Consider the following 25,659-nt stretch of genomic DNA (forward strand, 5'->3'; position numbering starts at 1 on the left):
GCACAGCTACTGCATCAGATGTGAGTTAAAGGCATAATTTACCATTTGCAGATGAAATAAAAACCCAGCATTCACGCTTCAAAATTATTCTAATATGTGAGTTATTGATAGTTCAAACAACCACTGTAAAAATTTGAATCCGTATAATCAATGTCAAGTGTTGTTAAATGCACAAAATGTGAACAATAGTTATAATAAAAATGTTTCCAGACTATTAAAACCGTCTACAGTTACGGTTTATTGAAAAAAACACTGATATCTCCTTATATTTTAGGCTTTACTGCGAAAATTTTATATGGTAGGATGTTTTGTGATACAAAAGACCTACACATATGCATCAAATGTGATATCTTGAACATTTTTTAAATCACTGCTCCCAAAGGTAAACTGGACCTTTAATTGCATTGTCCATGTGCACTTTCTGGAGCTATCGCCTATGTATAAAAATACACTGTGTATTGTGTACAGTGGAGAGTGTCTATAGCACTCTTTGGGACAGGCTAGACACACTCTTGCGTCAAAGTCCTCTTTTACCCCCCCCCCCCCCCCCCCCCCCCCCCCAATTGCCCATCTCTCTACGTATTCTCAGCTCTTATTAATTCTTTCCTCTCTAACTGTCTGGTAGGAAGGAGGCTAAGTCCTGAGTTAAGGGTGACTCCTCCAAAAATAGAGGGCTGGTCAGACGCCACTCCTACTGTCACTTCCGCAGAAGGCCTCTGCTTTGCTTGTGGTTGCCGGTAGCAACGGAGATCTCTAACGGAGGATGTGCGTGCTCCTGGGCCCGTTTTTGCAGCGTGTGTAAGCATGCACATGAAAGTACATGTATGCGATTGGGAACAAGTCCACCTAGTCGGTTTCGATGCTGTGTCAGTTTAATATATGTGGTTTGCATCACATGTCTGTGTGCAATTTTCAGAATTTGTACTCAAGAGAGGCACTCTGACGGATAAAACTCGGAAATGAGTCATAAAAGTTCTTTTTTTTTTCTTTTTTTGGAGAACATTTTTCATGGAGAACACTCTCATTTGTACAGCAGCTACATGTAGTATAGAATGAATAGTCCACAGTCTGTCCCATGTTCAAAGAGTTGTAGTCACACATTCTTCAAGGTCATATAAATCAAACATGCATCAGTTGTTGTTGTAGTTGTTGATGTTGTTGTTGTTGTTGTTGATGATATTGTTGTTGTTGATGTTGTTGTTGTTGTTGTTGTTAGCAGCCATGGAATTACACTTGTAGAGCCATCAATGCCTTTGTTAGGAGTGGCAAGACACATATTGTTGCTGGGGTGACAAGACCCTGTATCTAAAAATTTTTTGTGAAAATCACGTTTTCAAATTGTAAGATGATCAGTCAAGTGATATCCTGTCCAAATCCTGGCTGTCTTACCCCAAAAAATGAAGCCACCACGGTATGTCATTCTGTATGTATGGTATTCTCCATTCATTACTCTACTCCATAATTGCGAATTTAACCACTCGCAAAATTGTCAGGACGTCCCGATTAAAAAAAAGAAAAAATTACTTGCTAACAATGAGAATTGCTAAGAATTTAACTCACTAAATATATGGTGCAAAGGTTACTTAGAAATCTCCGTCGAGGTAGAAGCAAAATACACAACAATAAAGCCGCCCACACATGACCAAGCTAATAAACAGCGTTTCCTGATTTCTGGTTCCCCCGCACAAATGTCACTAAACATGAAGGAAGTGATCTTACTCCTTGAGACCTTAACTACTGCAAACGAACATGGTATTTTACAGACATCTTTGGCCACCGCTCACACGACAGAACAACTTTTGATTCCCTCGAAAAGTTGATAAGCAGAGGACAAAGTCTGTCTGGGAGCAATTTTAAAGGTCTGTTTCAGATGTTACTGTGCCTTTAAATAAAAGGACTGTACAATACTGGTTGAGGTGAAGATTCAGCTTGTAAAGCTTTGCGAGATATTTAGAAACCACTCTATGAAATGTTAAAGAGCAAACAAGTCTAAGGGGAATCAAAAGTTTATTTGATAACAATCGGTTTTGAAATGACTGAGATATCTAAAAACAAGGAATAACAAAGAGATCCTAATGAAAGTCGTGGCCTGTCAATTCTATCAGGATCACTTTTTTGGATATCTCAGCCATTTCAAGGCCAATTTTCATCAAATAAACATTGAATCCTTCTTTAAATTACATGTTCTTTCATATTTCATACAAGGTTTCTCATTATCTCATCAAAAAATGTTATAAACCTGAATCCTCACATCAACCAGTACTGTACAGCATCTTTCATGATGATAATATAGATACATTTCTATGAGTTTCCTATATTTGTCAAACCTTCACAATGTCAATGACCAATAAACGTTCCCTTTCCAGATCTATGAAATGCAAGAAAACGACTAACTTCTTTTATGTTCACAACCTACATTCTCAGTGCACTGTTAAAAAAAAATGTGAGTGCTGCCTAAGTAACTAAGGATTCAAAGTTGTTTGTTTTAAAATTTATTTTTCATGTACATGTACAGTAATGTAATAAGGTGCACTAGTATTTTCACACACATCATTTTCATTCTAATTGAAAGACGAGAGCTTTGTAGCTTTTTTCTTATATCATATATTTTCTCAAGTGACTGTTGATACATATTTGCCTGCTGATTTCTCACATTCCAAGGTAGCTTTGCACAGATTTCTTAATATTGGCTGTCAGTTTAAATTGCCATACTGGTATTTTGTAGTTCAACGCACTTCCTCAGCATAGTGCTACGACAATGACCACTGTGTAAATTGCTTTTAGCATGAACTCCATAAAAACAAGGAGATTAAAAGTGAATAAAAGAAGAATAAACACTACTGCAATAGCACCATTATGGAGAAAGTAGGTATAAATAGAAAAAAAAGAAGAAATACAATATCATAGACTTGACAGAATGGTATAGGTTGACCACTAGATGGATGGTTGGATGATGGATTCAGTAGAAATACGAAAATGATGGTGTAGGGACACACAATGGCTACAACATATTGAAATGAAACAAGTGAGATACAGTAGCTCAAACATGCACAACATTGGGCTTCACACACCAACTTTGTCAAACACATATTATGCAACCTATATTCATCATGACTTTGACAATTTTCCCCATCAGATGACATCTCCAGAATAATTAGTAAAATTCAGGAAAAGAAATCAAAAATCTACTCACCACCCGTTCCATTTATATGTCCTGGTGCTGGAAGTGAAGTCCTTGGTGCTCTTGATGGTGGCGGTGGTGGAGGCCCTCCTATTGATGGCGGCCGTTGCTTGTCCCGGGAGGGTGGGGGTGGGGCACTGTTTATCGATGCACCCGTGGATTGCCTGTTGGGTGGCGGAGGTGGAGGGGCCCGCGATGATGAGGGCGGTGGTGGCGGCACAGAAGGGGCCGCTGACGAAGGTCTGCCCCCCACAGGATTCCTCTGGGGTGGGGGTGGAGGGGGTCCACCAGGCCTCGGACTGTCTCGTGGGGGTGGGGGCGGTCTAGATGCAGGGGGCGCCCTGCTAGGCGGAGGTGGCGGTAGACCTGCACTGGGACCATTATGTAATTTGTGATCACTCCTTCCAGGAGGGGGCGGAGGGGGTGCAGAGGCCCTCCCCACATCTCTCCTTGGGGGTGGAGGTGCTCTGCTGCTGGTAGACATTTTAGGGATTGTGTTTGTGGGAGGGGGCGGGGGGAGATTCGTGTTCGAGGGTTTCGATGTGGCTATCGAAGGGGGTGGAGGGGGGAAACTCTGTGACGGTGGTCTGGGTCTGGTATTTGCTGGTCGCGGGGGTGGAGGTGCTCGGTCACTGTGACCATTACTACCTCTACTGGGCCTACTTGCCAGCGAGTTGTGAGAGTTCTGTGATGGGGGTCCAGGCACAGGTCGTGACCCCGGATGACTTGGTAAAGGTCGTGAACCTTGTGTGGCGGGGTTGCTACTGTGGCCACCACCTAAGTTGCTTCTGGGCACATTGGGTGAAGTTGCAGGACCTCTGCTGTGATTGATATGATTTGACGAGGGTGCAGGTACTGAAGGTGCACTTGATGTGGCTACAGAGAGAATATAACAGAAGCAAGGATTATAGTACTACCACCACCTCGATTGAGAAATCCCCATGTGGGTACTCCACACTGGACAGCCTTATTGAACAAACTGGCTAATGTGACATTTTCCTTTCTTTTAGCTGTACATGAATATTTTCCTCTTGTCAAGAGATACAGCTTCAGGAACTCACTGAAGTCATTTAATGGCTGAACATGTTTCCTTAGATTTTCTTTCAAAATTTGAGACACTCTAAACAGTTTTGTTTGTCTTTTTTTTCTTTGAGGAACACATTGGGTGTATAAAGTATGTTTTATTCACACAGTGAAAATTACAGAATACATCACCTGAAAATAGTGACACCTACACTATCCCTTCAAAACAACTTCCATACTAATCCAGCAAAATTCTTGTAATGCAGAGAGAGAATTCTCTGCATTTTTAACTTCCTTCACATGGTAACATATTGTTTTTGGTAGAGAAGAGGACAATTTGGGCACAAAGACTAAAAGAATCTACTTATAGAAGGTCAGATCTATTAAGGTAACTTTTTTTTCACTTTTTTCATAACTTTTATGTGTAAAAGAAGGCAGAGGTATTCCTCGTGCATATCTGGGTTGTGCAGCAGATACTTTACATATCATGTGTTTTGTTTGAATATGATACATGGCTCTATGTTACATAAACTATCAAGTGGTGGATACATGTAGGGTATATATGCACTTTGATATGGTTCCTGGAACAGAACCAGCATTCTGTAGATAATCATTTCTCATGGGTATAGAATGCCAAGCAATACATATAGTGAGAAGTATATAAGTGACAGCGTCATCCAAACATTTCATCTTTTTCACGAAGTACATGTTTCATACAATAGTTGATGCAATTTACTAATTACTCTGCTGTTTAAACATGTCATACATAAACTCCCTATGAACATACAAGACTGTTCATAGGCAAGATTTATTGTTATGTTCATTGCTATTTTGCAACATAACAAGTTCTGTCCAGAAAAAGAAAATTGCCTGGGAAATAACGGACTTTGAAAAGGAGAGCAAACGACATAAGGCTGGGCTTTCAAAGCTTTTCAGTCACCTTGCTAGTGCCAGTGCAAAGTATATAGTAGGCAAACAAAGCGCAGACACAATTGATAGCCCATTCCGGTTAGCAATCACATTTCGTGCATGAATGTAACACCAATCCGGGATTTCCCCAACCCCTCTAGGCTCTACAAAGCGTACATGTAAAGTAAACAACATACTCCTTTTCTCATTTGATTAAGCATAATACCATTTTTCCCCCTAGAAAAAAGTGTTCTGTGATGCGGCAAAACTTGAACTTATTTGTTTTGAGGTTTACCTTTGCCACTCTCTGTCAAGATAAGAAAAAAAAGGGGGGAAAGAAACAAATAACTTTCAGCAAATGTTAAGACAATGCAGTAATGTCACAACCCTTGGCTTATCTTTACTGAAAATGAGCTCCCAACTACAATATCACTGTTGGAATAACAAATTCTGTTCAACCATGCATGCACTGGCAGATTTCTAACCATCCAAACTTCCGTATGAGTTTGTTCAGTATCCCATGGTAGCCATTTTATCAAAACTGAGACATTCCTTGCAATGTTCCCATCATATACTTGGACACCAAATGACCATGAATGTTCTTTGAATTGGTTTGCTTAAAGAGGAACTTACTTCCTCCTCTATAGGAAGACAAGCCTAAATCTATTAAAATCATTGAATTCTTGCATTTGGTTGTATTCATTGCAACTGATTGATAATTTACCCTTCATCAACATGAATAAGCCCTGATTATTCAGTGTTGTAGCAGTAGCAGCCATGATAAAAAATCATGGGCACATCCAACCCAGGTATGTATGCCCATGGTTTTTTATCACGGCTACTACTTTGACACTGAATAATTTTATGTCGATGAAGGGCAATTTGTCAATCAGTTGCAAAAAAAGAAGAAGAAAAGAGCATAACTCTCATAGCTATAAAAGAGTCATCAATATTTTTTTTAAAAATACTACCAAATGTGAAAAAAAAACAACCTGACCCAACAAATGTTATTTTATGTTAAAAGCAAATGAACAACTTTTTGTGATGTCCATAAGAGTATACGTGATGACAAACTTAATAATCAAACAAGACGAATCTTTCATCCGTCTAAAATTGTCATCATTCTAGTACTTCTTTTTTCACTATTATATATAAAAATAGAGAAAAAAAAATCAACCCATTTGAGCTAAATTCTTCTTCAAACTACACTAGACACCCTTGCCACACCTATCCCTAACATTTGTACTCTCTGGACTGACAATGTAAACAACTCTGGATTTGAAAGAAAACTGATAGAAACACTGCAGAAAGGTTCTTTCTCATTAAACTTCTCTTCGTCTCTGTGTTAAACAAAAAAAAAAAAGACAAAAAAAAAAAAAGAAGCGCAATGCTTGCTTGGATCAGGAAGTGCAGGCCAAATATTAGCCACAATGATTTATAATTTCAGAAACCTGGGCCATGCAACTGAAACATGTTTCTCTCTTTGACATTGGTCTGCAGTATTCCCCTCATACATAACTTCTAACAGCTGTTTCATTCACTCACGTTATAGGGATGATGACTACAGAAAGTATACATTTCTATATTTATTGCACTCTCAATATATGCAATGGATCATATCACTCCATCTTTATGAGCCTTATGTGACCGTGCCTCACAAAATCTTCCAAGACTCAGGTGACAAGGTTTCTTCTTTTCCCCCAACCAAAAAATACAGGAGATGTCAGCTTTCAAATGACATATGGGCGTCAAATCGAACATCATTCAGTGCCTAGGCGAATTTCTGTATTCATTTTTAAGACAATAAAGTACCTTGTACCCTTGTTTCTACATGCTGTAACTCATCAAAATTGGAAATTCCATGCCAACCAAAATAAACTATGGAAATTGAACATGCAGAAATGCTACTTTTGAAAAAAAAATTAAAACTACTACTATTTTTATTATCATTATCATTACTACTACTACTACTACTTCTACTAAATACTACTACTGTACAGTACTACTTCTACTACTACAACTACTACTACTTTACAGTACTACTACTACTACTACTACTACTACTACTACTACTACTACTACTACTACTACTACTACTACTACTACTACTACTACTACTACTGATTAACTACTACTACTGAATACCTACTATTACTACCACCTACTACTACTACTGCTACTACTATTACTACCACCTAATACTACTACTGCTACTACTATTACTCAGAACACTTTACAAACATACCTGAATCAGTTTTGCTTGGGAAGTACTTTACAAATACTCACCTCCACTTCCTGGCCTCATTCCAGTTGACTTTAGTTTGGGCATCCCACCTGCAAAAAGGCCTCCCAATCCTCCTCCGCCTCCTCCGCCAAATCCTCCTCCTCCCCCTCCTCCTCCTCCTCCACCTCCTCCTCCTCCCCCTCGTCCTCCTCCTCCTCCTCCTCCTCCTCCACTAGGCTTTGATGGACCTAGAGCAAAGAATCAACAGTAAGGAAGCAAGAAATGAAGGAATCTTCACAGAAATTCAGTTGATTTCACATGATCAGAGCAACATCAACCAGTAACATATTGTCATATCTTTTGCTGTATCTAGAAGTCAATGTCATATTTTCCCTGTTCGAAAAGAAATATGGTCCTTTCATGTATTCCAAACATTCAATGTGACCGACACGTTGTTTGATGTTTGCTTGTTTTGTATTAGATACACCGTTTGACAGAAGTTGGTATGAAATGTTGAGTGCAAAGTAAAAAGTAATTACTGTATTTCATAGTAAAGTGAAGTCCAAGAGTTTTCAACTTAATCAGTAACAGCATAAAACTTGGTTCCATGTGTATACTACTGAGTATGACAGAACTAGAAGCCAGAAAAGAGAGCATTCACGAAGAAATCAAATCGGAAATGTCAAAGTTACCCATGCTCATAACCTATTGTATAAAACCTCAAATGACATTTGCACATAGAACTCAGCATCAAGCAAATGAATGAAAACATGTTTTAATAAAGCAGCTGAGCAAAGTAATTACAGGTGCCTCAAGAATCAACAGTTTCATCAAAATTTTTCTTTCCTTGTACATGTAAAATGTCATGTCTCGTTTCATTTTCATGAGGGCACTACTCATTTTAGGAGGGGACTTCACATTCTCATGCCACTCCTCTCATACGTCAACTCCACTGGCTGCCAGTCAAGGAAAGAATATCTTTCAAGCTTCTCGTACTGGTCTACAAAGTAGTCAACAATAGAGCTCTAGAGTACGTTGGGGATTGTCTGGTACGACACTCTCACTCTAGGCGCACTCATCTTTCATCATCAGTTACCTTCACTCAACCACGCACCAACAAACTTCTCCTCTCTCCTCTACTGCTCCCAGGCTGTGGAATAACCTCCCTCCTCTTATGAAATTATCACCAACACTGGATCACCTTAAACAAAATTTGAAGACCTACTTATTTTGATATCCCTATATATGCACTGGACTTGTACTGTCACTGCCTGGTAATTTGTATATACAGTCAAACCTGTCTATAGCGGCCACCCAAGGGATACGGAAAAAGTGGCCGTTATAGACAGGTGGCCGCTATAGACAGGTAATCCAACTTTGTGTGCATAGCCTACATGTACATGTATCATCGTTGTTATATATACGTGTACATGTACATTTATGTGTGTACGTATGCACACGTGTGTATCATTCATAGAACAATGCCGGTGTTTATGAAATTGTTGCACAGTACACTAGATGTAGCATGTGCACAGTCATGAATTAGTGCATTATTGTGACTGAATAAGTGGTGAATGCAACGGTGGCGATCACTGAATGTTGCCCAGAAATGACTGGCACGAATAAAAAGCAGAAAAACACCCTGAATTATCAGCTCGGCTACGGCTCCATCGGGTTTTTGGCCGCTATAGACAGGTTAAAATCTATCGCGGGAAACAAAATTTGTGGCCGCTGGCCGCGTTAGACAGGTGGCCGCTATACACAGGGTCTTTAACATGGCTTTTCTCTCGGGGGGATTTTTCAGTGGCCGCTATAGACAGGTGGCCGCTATAGAGAGGTGGCCGCTAAGGCAGGTTTGACTGTATATCTATCTCCTATGGCGACCAGGGATGACATCTCATAGCACTTTGTATCCAGTGGAAAAGGTGCTCTAAAAATATCAACTATTATCATCATATAAAAAGAAGATCATTATCTCATTACTCTGTATGTGACCGATGTTGCCACTACCCCTGAATGCTTGCAAACTATGGACATGTTCTACAGGTGGGCTACATCATGTTTACCCAATTGTGGAGTACTGCGGTCATTTGTGACAGTCTTCTTCAGCTTCATGCCCTTGTGGATGTCACCCAGCAATGCCCCCCTGCCCTTCTGCTCACTCTTGGAGAGCTTGGGTGGGGTGGTGTTGGCCTGGCTCAGTGTGGGCGGGGGAGGCGGCCCCGGTGGGGGTGGGGGTGGTGGGGGCATCGTGGGAGGACGTTGACCGGCTGATCAGTTCCTCTCTCACTCGCTCGCGCTCTCTTCTGCTTTCTCCAGGTTCCGTCGTCGTCTTTCAATCTCCGTCCCTCTCGTCTCTCTCGTTCTCCTGCAGGCGGCTTCCTTCAAACTGAGACGAGACTCCACTCAGCATCAAGGACGAATTATCTGCATACAGGAAGAAAACACACGTGTGACAGTTTAATGGAGGATTGAGAGCCACAAGTTGCCGACGCCATGGCAACGCAGATGCTAATGATACACTCCTATCACACCAACTTTCCTGTGGTGTTACTCAGTGGCATTGAAGTCAATTATTCCTACTGAGTGGTATTTATACTATTAGATACACAAAACAAACATGAATTTGAAGCAAGGATGATTAACTACAAGTACTCTCACAAAGTCCTTGGAATCAATGCCATATGACTGCTGTCTTGCAGATCTGCATGGCACATCTAGAATGAGTCACAGAAATACTGTGCTTGAAAGATTCACTAATATCACATGAAACGATTCTGATAATGAAAAGGAAAATGACCCCTATTCAATTGAGCACTAAACAAGAGTGCAGGTGCTTTAATAGCACTGATACCTTACAGAATGTTGTTAAACCTACAGTTGTAAAACAAAGATTCAAACAAATAGAAAATGAACAACTGAAACAAAAGCCAATTGGGCCAAGATGGATTCAGATTATCAGTCTACACATAAGGTCTAATTTGTTTTTGTTTTTTTGAAGAACACAAAACAGAACACAGACAACAACATGCTAAATAATGTTGTTGTTTTTTTGTTTTTTTCAGTGTAGCTACAGCATACATGTATACTAGAAATGGCCTGAGAGTTAATGTGGGGGGATTATAGATTATAAAACAGCTCACAGATGGTGAGAAATCAAGACAGTGTTGTAAAATGCGTGTTAGACAGTAGACATGTGTTCATCAGACTCAAAGTTTTAACTAGCCGGCTATTTTGCTATTCAGGAAAAAAGCCCAATATTACGAATGCGTGTCTTCATCAACTCAAAAACAGTCCGCTTGAGAAATCGGCCCAAATTTGATGCATGCGCACTTTGCATCATTACGCGGCTCGCTCAGCCACAGAACTCTACGTGGAGTTCTGGGTGTGGGCCCAGGTGTGCGGTTCACACGATGGGATCAAGAACATTTCGGGCTGGTGGATACCCAACGGAAATAGTGTGCTAAATTCACAAATGAGCTTGCTATTTCACAAACTAGAAAAAGATTGGGGGGAAAATTTTCTCCAACAACACAGCGCACTATTTGCCTCTTCATTGCACAAATAGCGGGTTAATTTGACATTGGGTTAAATTTCCTATTAAACCACAAATAGCGTGCTATTTTGAAACTTCAGTCTGATGAAGACAGATCTAAAGAACCCAAATATGACTTTCTCTCTCCACTTCAGAACTTTACAGACAGTTGTAAGACAAGAGAAGTGGCATTACAAGCCTATGAGTTAACTACTGTCAGTTTGAGATGACTTGAGTTTGTTGTATATCATGAGCTGCACTATAAACCTTTCTCTGTACTATTGCAATGTAAAGTTCATCATCTGTGCTCTGAAGAAGGAAACTCAGCGATGCACATGCCAGCTGCACTGGCTAGCTGCTGAAAACAAACAAAAACAACAACCAATGACCCAACAAAACCAGGAAGTGGCGTATCGCAGTCACTGGTGCCCAGTCGTATGGCTTTGTGATGATGCATGTTATATCCCTGAGGCTTTGGAGCACTGTACTGCCACTTTGATGCCATCTTTACTTTATGATTGCAGTATTTCAATCTAGTACGATGTCCACTCAAGAACCCCTAGCTGTATTGCTTGTGCTATCTAGTATGTGGCAAATACGCTATTGCATAGCTGCCACTATACACTTTCAATGGTTATAAATTGACATTCACGAATATCTTGGCCCACCCACAACATGCACGATGATAAATCTGACATAGTTTGTGATGTGTATACCAGGCGACAAAGAAACAATGTATGAATGAGAAACAGGATATCAACCGCACATCAACATGCAAAGTGCATATCCCTGTAAAATATGAATACAAACAAATGTACAATGCATAATCCATTGTTATCTGTTCATAATCATTTCAAATGTGCACTTGCAATTCCTTCTAGTATTCCAAGAAATACAATGAGATAACATAATTATGCGAGCAAACTGCCAAATTCAGATTATCATACTGTGCGCCTGAAACAGCATTGGAGCGAAGATCAACCCATAAAACAAACAGATCCCAATCACAAAGAGTATATCTACAAGTTGTAATGACAAGTAACCTTATGTTTTCCATTGCACACATAAATTGTCTTAGCAAATATAGTCTCCACTGCTGGGGGAATAATAGGTTAACACATAAAGTAAGACTTCCACAGTGACAAAAGGTCATGGTTCATTTTCTTGCTTTGAATACTGCAAAGAAAGGTCTTCTCATCACTGGCAGTTCTACTGTATCATTATCAACCCGTTGAGGACAAATCCCGAGCATACTCGGGCAAGCGTCTATGGGAAATGCGTATTGTAGCAAAATTAGCCGTCTTCAATGGGTTAAAGCCTCTCTGTGCTTTGAGTGCTCATTGGCACAGAAAACCCCATAGTGTTATACACACTTTCCAAAGCTCCTGTTGCAGAAAGGGTTAAGAGCTTACAGGCACTCTAATATACACAGGATGGATCATATCAGCTTCAGGATGCATATCAGCTTCTGGGGATAACTTCAATGGTTTGATATCTACTCGTATGTAAAGACCTGAGTTAAAGGGATCGTATAGTTTTGGTTGAGACCTAATTTCAGGTTTCTAACATTTTTTTGGTGAGATAATGAGAAACCTCTTATGAAATATGAAAGAGCATGTAATTCTAGGAGGAATTCAATGTTTATTTGATGAAAATTGGTTTTGAAATGGCTGAGATATACAAAAAAGAGCAATTCTAATAAAGTGTGGGACCCACACTTGATTACAATCGCTTTGTTTTACTTTATTTTTCGATGTTCAGTTATTCTAAACCCGATTTTCATCAAATAAACTTTGAATTCCTCTTAAAATGGTATGCTCTGTACTTTATCACAAGTGTTTTCTTGGTATCTCGCAAAAAGTTAAAAGCCCAATTCTCATCTCCACCAATACTGTACATGTACCATCCCTTTAAGTTAGAAATGATTTGCTTCACAAGGCTTACTAGTATACTGATAAGGCAGAAATAAATGACTAGATACAAACTGTACATTTGTCAGTAAGCAACCACAAGAGTGATGGCTCTACATCCCCTCAGAAGGACTGGGAAACAAGCATAAGGTCACAAGCTGAGGGGCACAACTGGCACTGCCAGGGGACTTGAACCAGTGTCCTCATGACTGGCAGTATGTGGACTCATCCACTGGGCCACAGCAGCTCCTAAACTGGAATTCCATAGATTGATGTACATCGTGTATGTCTCCCCAGCCCCCCACCCCCTTGCACTATTATATGTGACCCTGCACCTCAAAACAAACAAAAAGTCGCCAGACATGAATTTTTAGTTAAGACCATATTCTGAAAGAACAGACTTTAAGCTTTAAAATGATGTATAACTCAAATCAAATGGACTCTCCTAACCTATCTAATTATTGGAAAGAGAGCACAAAATCAGGAAAAGTGTGAACTGAGAAAAGAGGCTCTGAAGTACAGTGTCTATTCAAGCGCTTAATCTTTACCAAACCCTGCTGGCTGTGCGATGAATGGGACAAAAAACAGGAAGTAAACCACCAGAGTAACAACAATGAAGGGATTATCAGATTAAACTGAAATTAAGCATGCCTCATTAACACATTCTGTCCATAATTAATGCCAACTTTCAAAGCAGTAGCACTATCCTTTCAAAAGTTATTAGAGTTGAAAGTGAAGAGTGTGGACAAGGTTTTTCAGAAATGAAAAAGGGATTCTAAAGACACACCTAATCACACTATTCTACCAAAAATGTTCGAGATAAACTGCTAAAAAAACACACTTTCCTGAACGTTTTATGACACCAAATTTTAGCATAATGTAAGAGAAGACCCACTCTTTCAGAAAATTCAGGGATTATCAGATTAAACTGAAATTAAGCATGCCTCATTAACACATTCTGTCCATAATTAATGCCAACTTTCAAAGCAGTAGCACTATCCTTTCAAAAGTTATTAGAGTTGAAAGTGAAGAGTGTGGACAAGGTTTTTCAGAAATGAAAAAGGGATTCTAAAGACACACCTAATCACACTATTCTACCAAAAATGTTCGAGATAAACTGCTAAAAAAACACACTTTCCTGAATGTTTTATGACACCAAATTTTAGCATAATGTAAGAGAAGACCCACTCTTTCAGAAAATATGAAAAAGTCAAGTTAAGTTAGGTTGACCCATTTCACTTATTTTCAGACCTCACGCAAAATCAGTGTGTGCGAGTTTATGTTCGTTTTGAGGTGCACGGTCACATATATTAAAAACTAGAAATGTCGCTACGGCAACTGGTGTATGCTTCCGCCATAATGCATGGTTCTCCTAATAGGTCTATAGTACAATGTCTTGACAATGTGTGATGACAGTTTCACACAATTGGCAAAATATTAAAATGACAGGTTTGCCACAAATGTGCTGAATGTTCACTTTCCTAGAACTAGGTTCAATTGGATGAATGATTAAAACGTCAGAGTGCAGGTATTTGGGGGAACTGATGATTTTTACTTGACTTTTGACCCTTTTATAAGTTTATGCATTGAGTAATTTTCAAGGTATTGAGAAAAAGTATAATTTCAGTATCAAATGGTAAAATAGTATTATCTAAACCTGGCCTTTGACCTTTGACCTCACAGTTCCAAAGAGAATCACTGTTAGGTAGAACATGCATAAATATGTAAGTTTCATGATAATACCTTGAGTTACTTTTGAGATATGGAGGAAGAAGTGCAATTTAGCACTTTCACTTGACCTTTGACCTTTTGACCTTTGGGCAAGAAACTTCTCACAGAATATATATTGGGTTATACATGCATACATCAAGAAAAAAAAATCCTTCAGGCATTGCATAAATATAAGGAAAGTAGGGATATTTTGAGGAGTTGACCTTGACCTTTGACCCCCTGACCTTTGACCCATGACCCCCAACTTCCCTAGATAATCACTGCCCATCGGTACATGCATATATACTAAGTTCCATGAAGATACCTTGAACCATTTGCGAGATATGGAGAAAAACATGATATTTCAACCTTTTTTTCACAAAATAACCTGTGACCTTTGACCTTTGACCCCGTGACCCTAAAATCCAAACAAAGTATCATCCCCCCAGGATATACCCTCATAACAAGTTTGATGCAAAACCACCTCACAGTTCTTGAGATATCCACAAAAACAAAACGGGACGGACGTACGGCCGGACGGACGGAAGACCCGAAAACATAATGCCTCTGGCCACTTCGTTGGCGGAGGCATAAAAAATCACATACACACGACGTGTACTTGACGAAGCTCAGCAGTAGCGAGTGAAACGTCATACACCTCACCTCCAATTTTTTCTTCGCAAGACAAATGATTATAAGTTCCTATCGTCTTTCAACTAATACTGGGATGGTCAACATCTATAAGTATCACACACACTTAAGTTACTGAAACTACAATGTACCACACTGCAACAATCTCTACGCATCCTTTCTCATCCTCCGAGACATCTCGTCTGGACTTTTCCTACCTTGGAAATCCTGGTATGATTTACACCTGTAATAGGTGATCAAATGTTGGCACGAGAGAATCAAAACTACAGAAATTGTCCCCCTTCACATACTTTCCACTGTGCATACTCCTCAAAGAGCTATGTACACACGGCCGAGGCACTTTAATGACGCGAAACCAGCGTGATGAGGACTTCTCGTTTCATCGCCAGCTCTCCTACGCATCACGCATCTGCCCTGGGCCAAAAAATATCCAGCCGGAGGTTCCAAGGTTCGGCGGGCAGTCTTCCAGCTTTTTGCGGCAGATGCAATCGGAGGCGGGTATAACCACACTGACTTCGGCAAAAAGGAAGTATACAAGACTGGGTCAACTGCTGTAGTAGCAGGGAGGGAATGGCATTTGTCTATAGATGCAGCCGTACTGAGTATTGGAGCATACGCAGAGGACAATAGGGATGTGTGCGTTGAGTCCCGGTAGCACCAACTCAGAGGAAGGAACTAGAGGAACTAGCTCCATCGGTCATTTCCGTCATTCCTGGTCCAACCACCAGGACCCGCAGTGACAGCCCCCCCACGTAATTACAGTGGCAAGAATGCTATGTAATCAGCTATCACGATCCCCTTTTTTATCGATCCAACCAGAACCACAGCTAAAAGCAGCCTCTGATTAATATCCCAACCACAAATCACTCCATCATTGTGCTCTGTCATATGTGTTAAGAATACACATTCCATGAGCTTTGCACTATCACTAATACAGGGATATGAACTATTTGCGTGTAATACCACAGTCACGGAAGAGGCTATATTTCAATTCAGACGTTTACAAAACAAATCAATTTCATGACAACAACATCAAAAGAGAATTCAATGGTATTTGCAATGGTGCCTGTTTCATTTGCTGGCAGGATGTGTTTTAAACTTCTTCTTTTTTTTTTTGGGGGGGGGGGGGGGTAAGAATTTTACCTGTTGAGCAAGTATAATATTGATAGGATGAGTACATGTATGTCCATGCGTGTAAATTTTCACTCAACTGGGTTGCTATATACAGTATTCATGGGCTTTTGGAAGTACATTAATGATTGCAACTTGCTGTGTTTTATGACTTACAAGGAAATTGGGGGAGGGCATGCAAAATGAATGTACGTATAGACCCTATGAAGTTAGCTTTGTTGTGTGTGTTTAATAGGTTTCACTACAAGTGACATAATACCCTGGATTGTTATGCATCATTGCGTTTAGGTAGTTAGTGTATATTTCACACTTTACTAAGTGTTTTATAAAGCAGAAGAAGCATGCATTACAACCAATAAGGTACCAGTAACTGCCAACAGATTTTTCTTTTACAACTGCCCATTCCACTCTACTACTAATAATGCATGACACATTTTTGTTTGTCTTCTCATCGACTAATAAAAACACCTATCCACAAAGATAACATAAACATGTACAGCTATGTGAAGTCATACCCTTCAAAATTAAACTTGATTTCATGTTAGTTTGCAATGGCCTCATTGATACAAGGCAGAAATATTGTTACATCATGTCAGGTATTGTATGGCATTCAGTCTCTGTCTTAAGTGCATTACAGTGGTGCAAGGAAGACAGTAATAATATTCGTCGATAACAAAAAAAAAAAAATTAACATTGTAAGCACAGACATCCTGTTGCTGCTACATACATACAGAACTGTAACTTGTTTGAAAACAAAACAAAAAACAAAAAATATAGGTGGTGCAAAGGAAATGTACTTTATTTTGGCATACCATACCACAGGGCAGAAATGCTGAGAGATAATAATCAGTTGCTGTGCAAGTTATCCTGGCATTATACATAGCACACTACACTACAGTCATTCCGCTGTACTGGGTTCTGCCACACACCTGCGGAATGCGAATGGGTGTCATTTGTTTGCTCAGTCCCATGACTAACTAGCCGATAAGTTTGGCCCTGTCCGATAGCAGACCCAGAACAAACCTATAACTCCAACCATATAACTACAATTCTCCAACCCTCGGATATCAAGCAGCGGTATCACATTGGTGGCATTTGGTCTGCACACAGAAAAGGTTCAGGAAATACCATGCAAGCTTTTCCATTAGACTGCAAAAGGGAAGCTATCACGTAAAGAACAGCAGCAACAACAACAACAACAAAAGTGTATTATTCTCACAATGATGATAATAATGATGACCATTACTTTAATTTTTGCTGCATAGTTTTCACTGAATTGATAAATATCATTCATGTATTCCCAAAAATATCATCATTAATATTGCTACCATTATTATCTTTATTTTAATCTCTTTCCAAGAATTGAACACATTCATTTTCATTAAACCAACCCCTTACTAGCTAGCCATGCTTCTTGCCAAAAGTGAAGATATAACACATGTTTCATCCAATAACTTCCTGGTTGGTCAGTCAGTCAAATAAGATTATTTTTGGCATACTTTGAATTTGGGTATCATGTACAAGGTGCAAAATGGGCAAAATAAAATTCAAGCACTGCTTCTCATATTGTGTTGTATGTGACAATACAAAAAGCAAACTTTAGGAATTCTATCATATCATAATCATCCCTTTATTCCACAATCTCATACATCATATGTGACATGTGAGACTAGGAATAACAAAGATCGAATAATTATGCTACGATAAACAAAACATGGAAAATCCCAACTGGAGAGCTAAACTTCAAAGAAGTCGTTTGGAGCAATTAAATTGCATCTTACAGGCACTTCATGAAGTTGACCTCAAAGAATAATCTTTAAGTCTTCCTCGCACCATGAAAACAGACATTCATGTACTGCAACTCATTCCGAATGTTTTGTTTAGGTTTAGGTTTCATACAAACTTCCGTAAACATATTTTGCGACTGAGCTCAAGGTTGACCAGTGTGTCGAGTACAAAGGTTCAATCATACAAGTTCTATGTCCTTCACTGTAAAGTCAACTTGAAAAGATAATTTACTGCATATATATGTCATTTATTTTGTGAAATGGGACTTGCAAGACAATGTCAGGAATGACAGAACACATGTTTGAGAAGCAAAAAGATGGAATGTGCAATCGGTATTATCCTTTATCAGGACAAAGGTTGGTTATTTTACGTCTTTAAAGACTACAATACATGTACAGTTGTACAGTGTATACTATTTGTCTTACAAGAGGCATTTTTTTTTTTGGGGGGGGGGGAGAATTGTTAAGTTTATCATTAATGAGAAATTACATGTACCTGTTTGAAATTTATATTGTATCTTATGAGGAAGGCGAAGGGAGAGACTATGATACATACATGTATGAGTAACATTAGCTGTTATTATTCATATGCATCATACAACCTGTAGTCTCTTTCGAGACATCCAAAATGAAATTTGCTGTGTATGCCAATTGCACGTATTTCACAAATTGGGACTTGTTCAAGAATAAGAAAGACTGAACTCATGATTGAGAGTCGAAAGCGATGGAATGAAAATATCAAAGTATTATCCTTCCATAGGAGAAGGGATGATTAGTTCCAATCTTGGATTATGAAATTTGTATACAATGTATAGTTTTGTGTTTAAGTAGGAGGCAATATCTTTCCTGAGTTGTTAACATCACAGGTATCATTCAAATCATAAAACCTGCAATGAAATATACCACAAATGAAGATTTTTTCTTCTACCATTCATTGATTACTATCAATGTGTATACTATATACATTGTTGAAATCAGGAGTTTCATTACGCCCTGACTACCCAACAGTGTAAAATGATTTATCTTACTACTGAAAATTCCAGAATCAAATATTGTATCTATAGACCATGTATTTTGTGAGGCTTGTGTTTACTTTTTGCACATTAACATGCAAAAATATTAACTCTTATCCTGTACAGTTGTCTGTAAATTGCACTCCACAATTGCAAATTTAACCACTCATAAAATTGTCGGGAAATCATGTTTTGCACAAAATTAGACTCACTTTCAATACGGTGTACACATAAAGTGCTTGAAGTACATTTATTAACCTGGATGTGTGTAGACCACAGAAGATGCTATACCATGTTGTATTATCTGCGGGATTATGAATTTACAATTACTATAAGATGGAATAGGTTCTCTATGAAGCGCATACAAAGCTATGGGCAGTAAAATAATGTTTAATACCCAGTCAAGGCAAACCACTTGATCACTTGCTGCTAAATTGTCAAAGCACAATGTATCCACAGACCATTCTGAAGGTAAAGATTTGTTAGGTTGGAGTTCAGTAGCTTTTTTGTTCCTTGTCTCAACTTTATTGAATAACATAGTGCTATAAAGTTCTTTGTTATCTGTCTTGGCATTACACACATGCCTGTATATACACACAAACACATAAAACATACTTCATGATAATGTAGATTGCAATGATTTGTAATGAATACTGGATGTTGACTGTTTACACAGTATAAATCATTGCAAATACATGTACAGTGATCATATGTTGGACTCTCCATGCATCTTGAACAGCTACAATACTTTATGTGCAAAAGTATATGTGTAGCTCAAATACGAAAGATGATTAAATGTAACTGCAATCTGATTGTACTTGCCTTCATTTACAACCTATGCATGATTTGATAGAAACTATAAATATGGTTATCATCAGCCACAAACAAGAGGGCTAAAATAGATAATACAACCTGTAACTTGTACATATCCTTGTTTGAAATTCCTGATTACACATCACTCCCCTGTAAAGACCTTCAAATTGTGCAAGTTCACAGCTGCAAAGAACAAAGAACTTTGTATGAAAAGAGTGCAAACATGGACTTAAGCACATGGGACTTGTTTGATGTCAGGTACCCTGTACTTCTGTGTAAAAATATTGGGTCATTCTCCAAACTACTTACATATCGTATGTACATTATACACTTCCTTCTTTGGCTCGGTGTGAAAGAAGGAGCTGATATCTACAAGGAGATTCTTCTTAATCTTTTGTGCATTTGTTCGTCGTCACTGGGTGCTTTTTTTTTTAACAATGGTGGCACTTCAAAATAAGTTCTCATTACAAATCTTAGCTGGCCCCATTATGTTGTCATATGCTGTAACTATGCTACCAATGTGTCAGGAATATAAGTACATAATGTACAGCACATACTGTACATGTACAGAGTGCAGTAGTAGTTCCTCTACAAGTTGTCGCTCTTTTACTTTCCTCACTACTCATGCCATACATATGTAACATTGCATGCCCCCCTACAGACCAAACTGTATGCATGTCTTTGCGGGTGAGCTGGTTTTGTTTTGTGTTGTATTCACTTTCCATAGTTGCGATCGAGGAGAATCGAGTCAGATTACAGTGGAGTATACAGTGACAAGTTTTGCTTTCTTTTTGTTCCTAAGGTCAGACATCCCCGTCTCCATCAACTTTCAGTTCCATCAGTTCAATGAAATTTCTATCTTTGCAGCAGACATACACTGCACAGTATGCTGCAATGATGGTCACTATCAGTATACTCTGCAATATGTGTGAAACAGACCCCATTCACACTGATATGATTAAAGAATAATTAACCTACACTATTCATACTAGACTGATTATGGGGCAAGCTATTACCTTACAAGAAAACTGCCATGCAAATGGACTTCCCCTATCCAATCCATTGTTGTTCACGCACAGAGCAAGATGCGGTCCTGGACAGTTTCTGTTGCCATAGCAACAGAGGTAAGGATGGTTGCAGACACATAGACATTGGGACTAACACCGAGTATGGCACTCAATCTGAGAGTAACATGCTCATATCCTCCACCAATACTCTCAGAGTAATCTTCAGATACACAGGACTTTGGAACATACGGCATGCTTCCCTAATCAATCCCCAGGCATATCGAGCCTTCCCTGCAGCACGAAAGGGATTGTCAAAATCAATCATTCCAGCTGAAATCAATCGTACCTATAAACTAAACGAATGGGGTCTATGCTTCTGTGGACAATTGGGTAGAGTGTGGAGGAGAAGAAAAGGCTCCAAGTTCAAGCCTTGTTCACCATGGCAATACCTCTCCAACATTTTTCCCTGCAAGTATTCGGGAAGCAATTTTGTTTGGACACCAGTTGAAGGAGCAGCCAGCAAAGGACTGCTCCCTTTGGAAGAGAGATGGTGCACATGAACAGGGTGGTGTGGAGACACCAAGGACCCCCAGGGACTGGGGGAGGGGTAATACCCCCAATGCATTTTGAGGCTGCACCTCTCTCATCATCCGGCATGATACGCCTAGTTCGCTGACACATTTGCTCAGGACTGCGACAATTGCTCCAGTCGTATTTTCTCCAGGGACATAGGGTTTGGGTTGTGATAGGGTTGTAGGTTTAGTTTGATCTGAGGATTAGGATTAGGATTAGGGTTACGGTTATGGTTATGTTTGTGGGTACAATTCATATTTGGCTTAGCATGCATATATTTCATTGGAGCAATTGTCGCAGGAGCAAATGTCATGGAACGGCATGGTTCATACTCTTTGCTGACAATTGCTAGCGGCACAAGACGAACCACAATAGGTCAATATTCATTTCATTCAAATCTATGGTTATTTCAATAGATGCATGAGACAGCCCAGCATCTGGTTTGTACCCTGCCTTCGGTAAGCAGTGAAGTGGATCACTTATGAATCTCGACTTTCTCACACAAATAGGACCATCATCTTAAAAAATTATATGTATGTCCTACCCAGGAGACAAGACTGCTTTACATATCTGGACAGAGGTAAGTGCACAATAACACAACATTTCATCTGGTTTCAGATGACCTCTGACCCCAAGATTTCTTGATTTGAAAGACAGCAGCAGTGTCAAACAGGTGCACATCCCCCAGGAACACTGAAATCCCCCGAAATGTTCCTGTACACTGATATTAACATCAGCCTATTACAGCTGGAATGATATATCACAGATCACAAAAACAGTCATAAGACATCACATACAACAAGTCTAGTAAGGGCCTCCTTCTTTACTTTTCCCCCCAAACCAGGATGAGAAACTCCCTTCTTTTTTCTACTTGGTGTAAGAATTAATTGTTTTTGCATCATGTTGCACAAATTGATTTAAAACAAAATGGAAATACATACATTTGGGAGTGCATGAATAGGTTATACAACAGGGCCGCAGCTCCAATTCGCGAAAATTTCATGCCACGAAAATCTCTCTCTTTTCTTTTACAGTAAGAGGGCAAAGATGGAGGATGGGTTGCTTGGTGGTTTCCCATTTGGCAAATAAAAAATCTGCAGACCAGATTGAAAAGAATCGCCATAGGCCAGGCACTCATGTCCAGGGCACTACACTGGTGCTTACTCTCTACACGGCAGCATATATACATGTGAAGTTGAAGTTTCTAAAGTTGAATATTCCCACTAGTACCATACTTAAAAGATATTATGACAACAACATAAAAAAGAAGAGGAAATTGCTAAACAACTTTCAGTTTCAAGAAAGACTAATTCCACTTTCCCTGTATCTCCCCTTTCTGATTTTTATAGCTAACAGTCTTTGATGCACTATCAGTATACACTATTACATGGCAGTTGTGCAGGTCATATTACCAATTAGCATAAGATTTAATACTATATATGGTTTGCTACTCACAATTTTTCTTCATTGATTCTAAAGCAGCAGCCATTATTATCCCCCCCCCCCACTCTCATTTTGTTTTACAGCATTGGAATGACACCCAAATACACTGTACACATGTGGATTGAGTGAATGTGCGTAATATACTAGCAGAACACAAAGTTTGAGGAAAATCTTAAAAAGTTACGAATCATCAAAATTTGGGTGCAGTCATCATTGGATGAGAAGACTTCACATATGAAGCACAATATACACTGTACAGAAAATATTTACAGAAAATGTAACATATTTTACTTTTCTAGCATAATAAAAGAGTACTTGACTTACCACTTTCAGAAAGCAATTCATGTCTCTATTCATGAATTGCTCACAAACCTCCATTAATTTCCCTGATATTTTTTGAAGCGAAATCATATGGATTGATACCATGTACATAATTTGACATTAAACCCGTTGAGGACGGACTGATTTTGCTACAACATGCATTTCCAATAGACACTTTAGTTGCCCGAGTATACTCGGGACTCGTCCTCAACGTGTGAATGTATCATAAAGCCAGTTAAAAGTTACATTCTGTACATACGCAGATAAAGGTCAAATGAGAAAACACTATGAGACAATATATGTAAGAGTTGAGATGAGCAATGTCATGGACAGTGTTTGGAATGGTTTCTTTGCATTGCATTGCAGTGAAAGTACATTCTAAACATTCAAGGGAGCTCATTAATATCAAAGCAAGTTGAATTCCTTAAAGGGAAGATAAACCCCAAGAGCAATGTGGATTGAATGAAAGCAGCAACATTAGTAGAACACATCAGTGAAAGTTTGAAGAAAATCGGACAATCGATGCAAAAGTTATGAATTTTTTAAGTGTTGATGTTGGAACCGCTGGATGAGGAGACTACTAGAGGTTATGACGTATGAGTGGACAACAATACCAAGAAAATATAAAGAAAATTCTACAAAAATCCATTTTTCATGAAAATTACATAATCCATCAACTTGATATTGACATATGTTAAAGGTAGGGAATCCCATTTGCATGCCTTAAATGAAGAGTTGTATGAATATACAGTGGTATGTTGAAGAGAGTATCATTTTAGAAACTCCCATAAAAGTATTAAAAGTGGAAGGTAACATTTAGTACATTTTTATTGACCGTTAGATTTTGAATTGAATTTTTTTCGGGGGCTCACCGTAAATTCCAGTACATTACTACTAGGCTACCTTTGCAGACCCATGCACTGCATATGTGAGCATTCATGTATATTTTTGTGAAGAAAGTTCATCAAAAACTTACAAACATTTCTATATACATTCTTTGCCCACACACACTCTATATGTTATTACATCAGCTCTTATACTTTTGAATTTGTGTTTATAGATAGAAACTACAGAAGACTGCAACAAAAAGGCTTAAGTGTGGCTGACACACAGAACTACTGAGTAGTTGAGCTTTGTGCATTATTCAAATTGTAGATAACTGTTGACTTCGAAATTTCTCAGCAGTGACCTAAAACAAAGTCCCCCTGAGGTTCATATTTAATGTTTTGCTGCATTTTGGGAGGTCTGTAAAAGGTATCCCCCCACCTTTAAGGGTAGCAATTATTCCCCCTGTTTTCTGAAAGAGGTTGGTCCATTGCTCTTTCATAATTCTAGAAAAGTGAATTTTTGTTGAATTTCCTTTATATTTTCTTTGTATTGTTGTCCACTCATACGTCATATCCTCTAGTAGTCTCCTCATCCAGCGGTTCCAACACCAAAACTTTAAAAATTCATAACTTTTGCATTGATTGTCCGATTTTCCTCGAACTTTCACTGATGTGTTCTCCTAATGTTGCTGCTTTCACTCAATCCACATTGCTCTTTGGGTTTACCTTCCCTTTAAGTGGGTGAAAGTTAGCTTTACAGTGTCAGTTGTGTTTTGATGGTTTATGATTTGGGGTAATTTCAAACATCACTAACTGCAAACTGGGGGAGCATTTCATGAAGCGTTTTGTCAGATATTTCGTCTGACAAAATGTTAAAAGCTGCTGAAATCCCTGCATCTGATTGGCCGAGAGCAAATTTGTCCGACAAAGTTGTCGGACAAAATGCTTCATGAAATGCCCCCAGGTCTATTGTACACGTTGAACCAATCAAGCAGGTGATCACTTCAGATTGAAAGAATTATGGTAAAGTAAGTTGCCATTAAAATCATAGAGCAAAAACACAATTACTCATAACAAGCAATAGAGCAAGTTATAAGGTGATGATATCATCACCATTTCTAATTTGCATAGATGACTAAATACTATAAACATCACTTTTACTGAAGATGTGAAACTTTGAAATTCAACAACTTTCTAATCCTATGTTTCTCTTGCTGAAAGTACATATTGTACTCATCAAATCCCCTCCCCCATACATCTTTGAAAAGTGTAGTAGCAAGCAAGGCTGCCTAACATTTACTGTGTCATGCTATGAGCTTACAATGCAGTAAGGAAAGTTGATATAATAGAAGGTGCTTTTCTCAAAGTAATTGTAAAAGCTAGTACTTGTGATCTCACAGAGCTGAAAATATGCCAGCTTGTATCCAGCTTTTTTATCTACCAAATAATCACTACTTCACTTCAAAATACTTTTTACAGTTTCTCTGAGAGAGAAAAAAAACACAAAAACAAACTCAGATCAAACTTCATTCTGGCTTTACTCACAGTCACTGCATGTGGCTACTGAACTTGTTCACTTACCAGTAGCTAGTACTGATTCA

General features: G+C 38.9%; 1 protein-coding gene across 2 annotated transcripts in view; it reads right to left on the bottom strand.

Moving 5' to 3' along the window:
- LOC139733385 (uncharacterized) overlaps positions 1-25,659 on the bottom strand; it is a 72,005-nt gene that overhangs the window by 24,098 nt on the left and 22,248 nt on the right. The window contains exons 2-5 of one of the 2 annotated variants that reach the window (XM_071644215.1): positions 9,404-9,764; positions 7,400-7,585; positions 4,096-4,104; positions 3,197-4,057 (exon numbers count right to left, since the gene is read on the bottom strand). In XM_071644215.1, coding sequence (XP_071500316.1) covers positions 3,197-4,057; positions 4,096-4,104; positions 7,400-7,585; positions 9,404-9,587 — 1,240 coding nt within the window. In that variant the 5' untranslated portion in view covers positions 9,588-9,764. Of the gene's footprint in view, positions 1-3,193; positions 4,058-4,095; positions 4,105-7,399; positions 7,586-9,403; positions 9,765-25,659 lie in introns of those variants that run through there. The other variant, XR_011711082.1, reaches the window with a different exon arrangement.

This window comes from Diadema antillarum, unplaced genomic scaffold, assembly GCF_040938485.1.
Source record: "Diadema antillarum isolate AM-2024a unplaced genomic scaffold, OU_Dant_1.0 seq00000474_RagTag, whole genome shotgun sequence".
In the NCBI taxonomy this organism is placed as follows: domain Eukaryota; kingdom Metazoa; phylum Echinodermata; class Echinoidea; order Diadematoida; family Diadematidae; genus Diadema; species Diadema antillarum.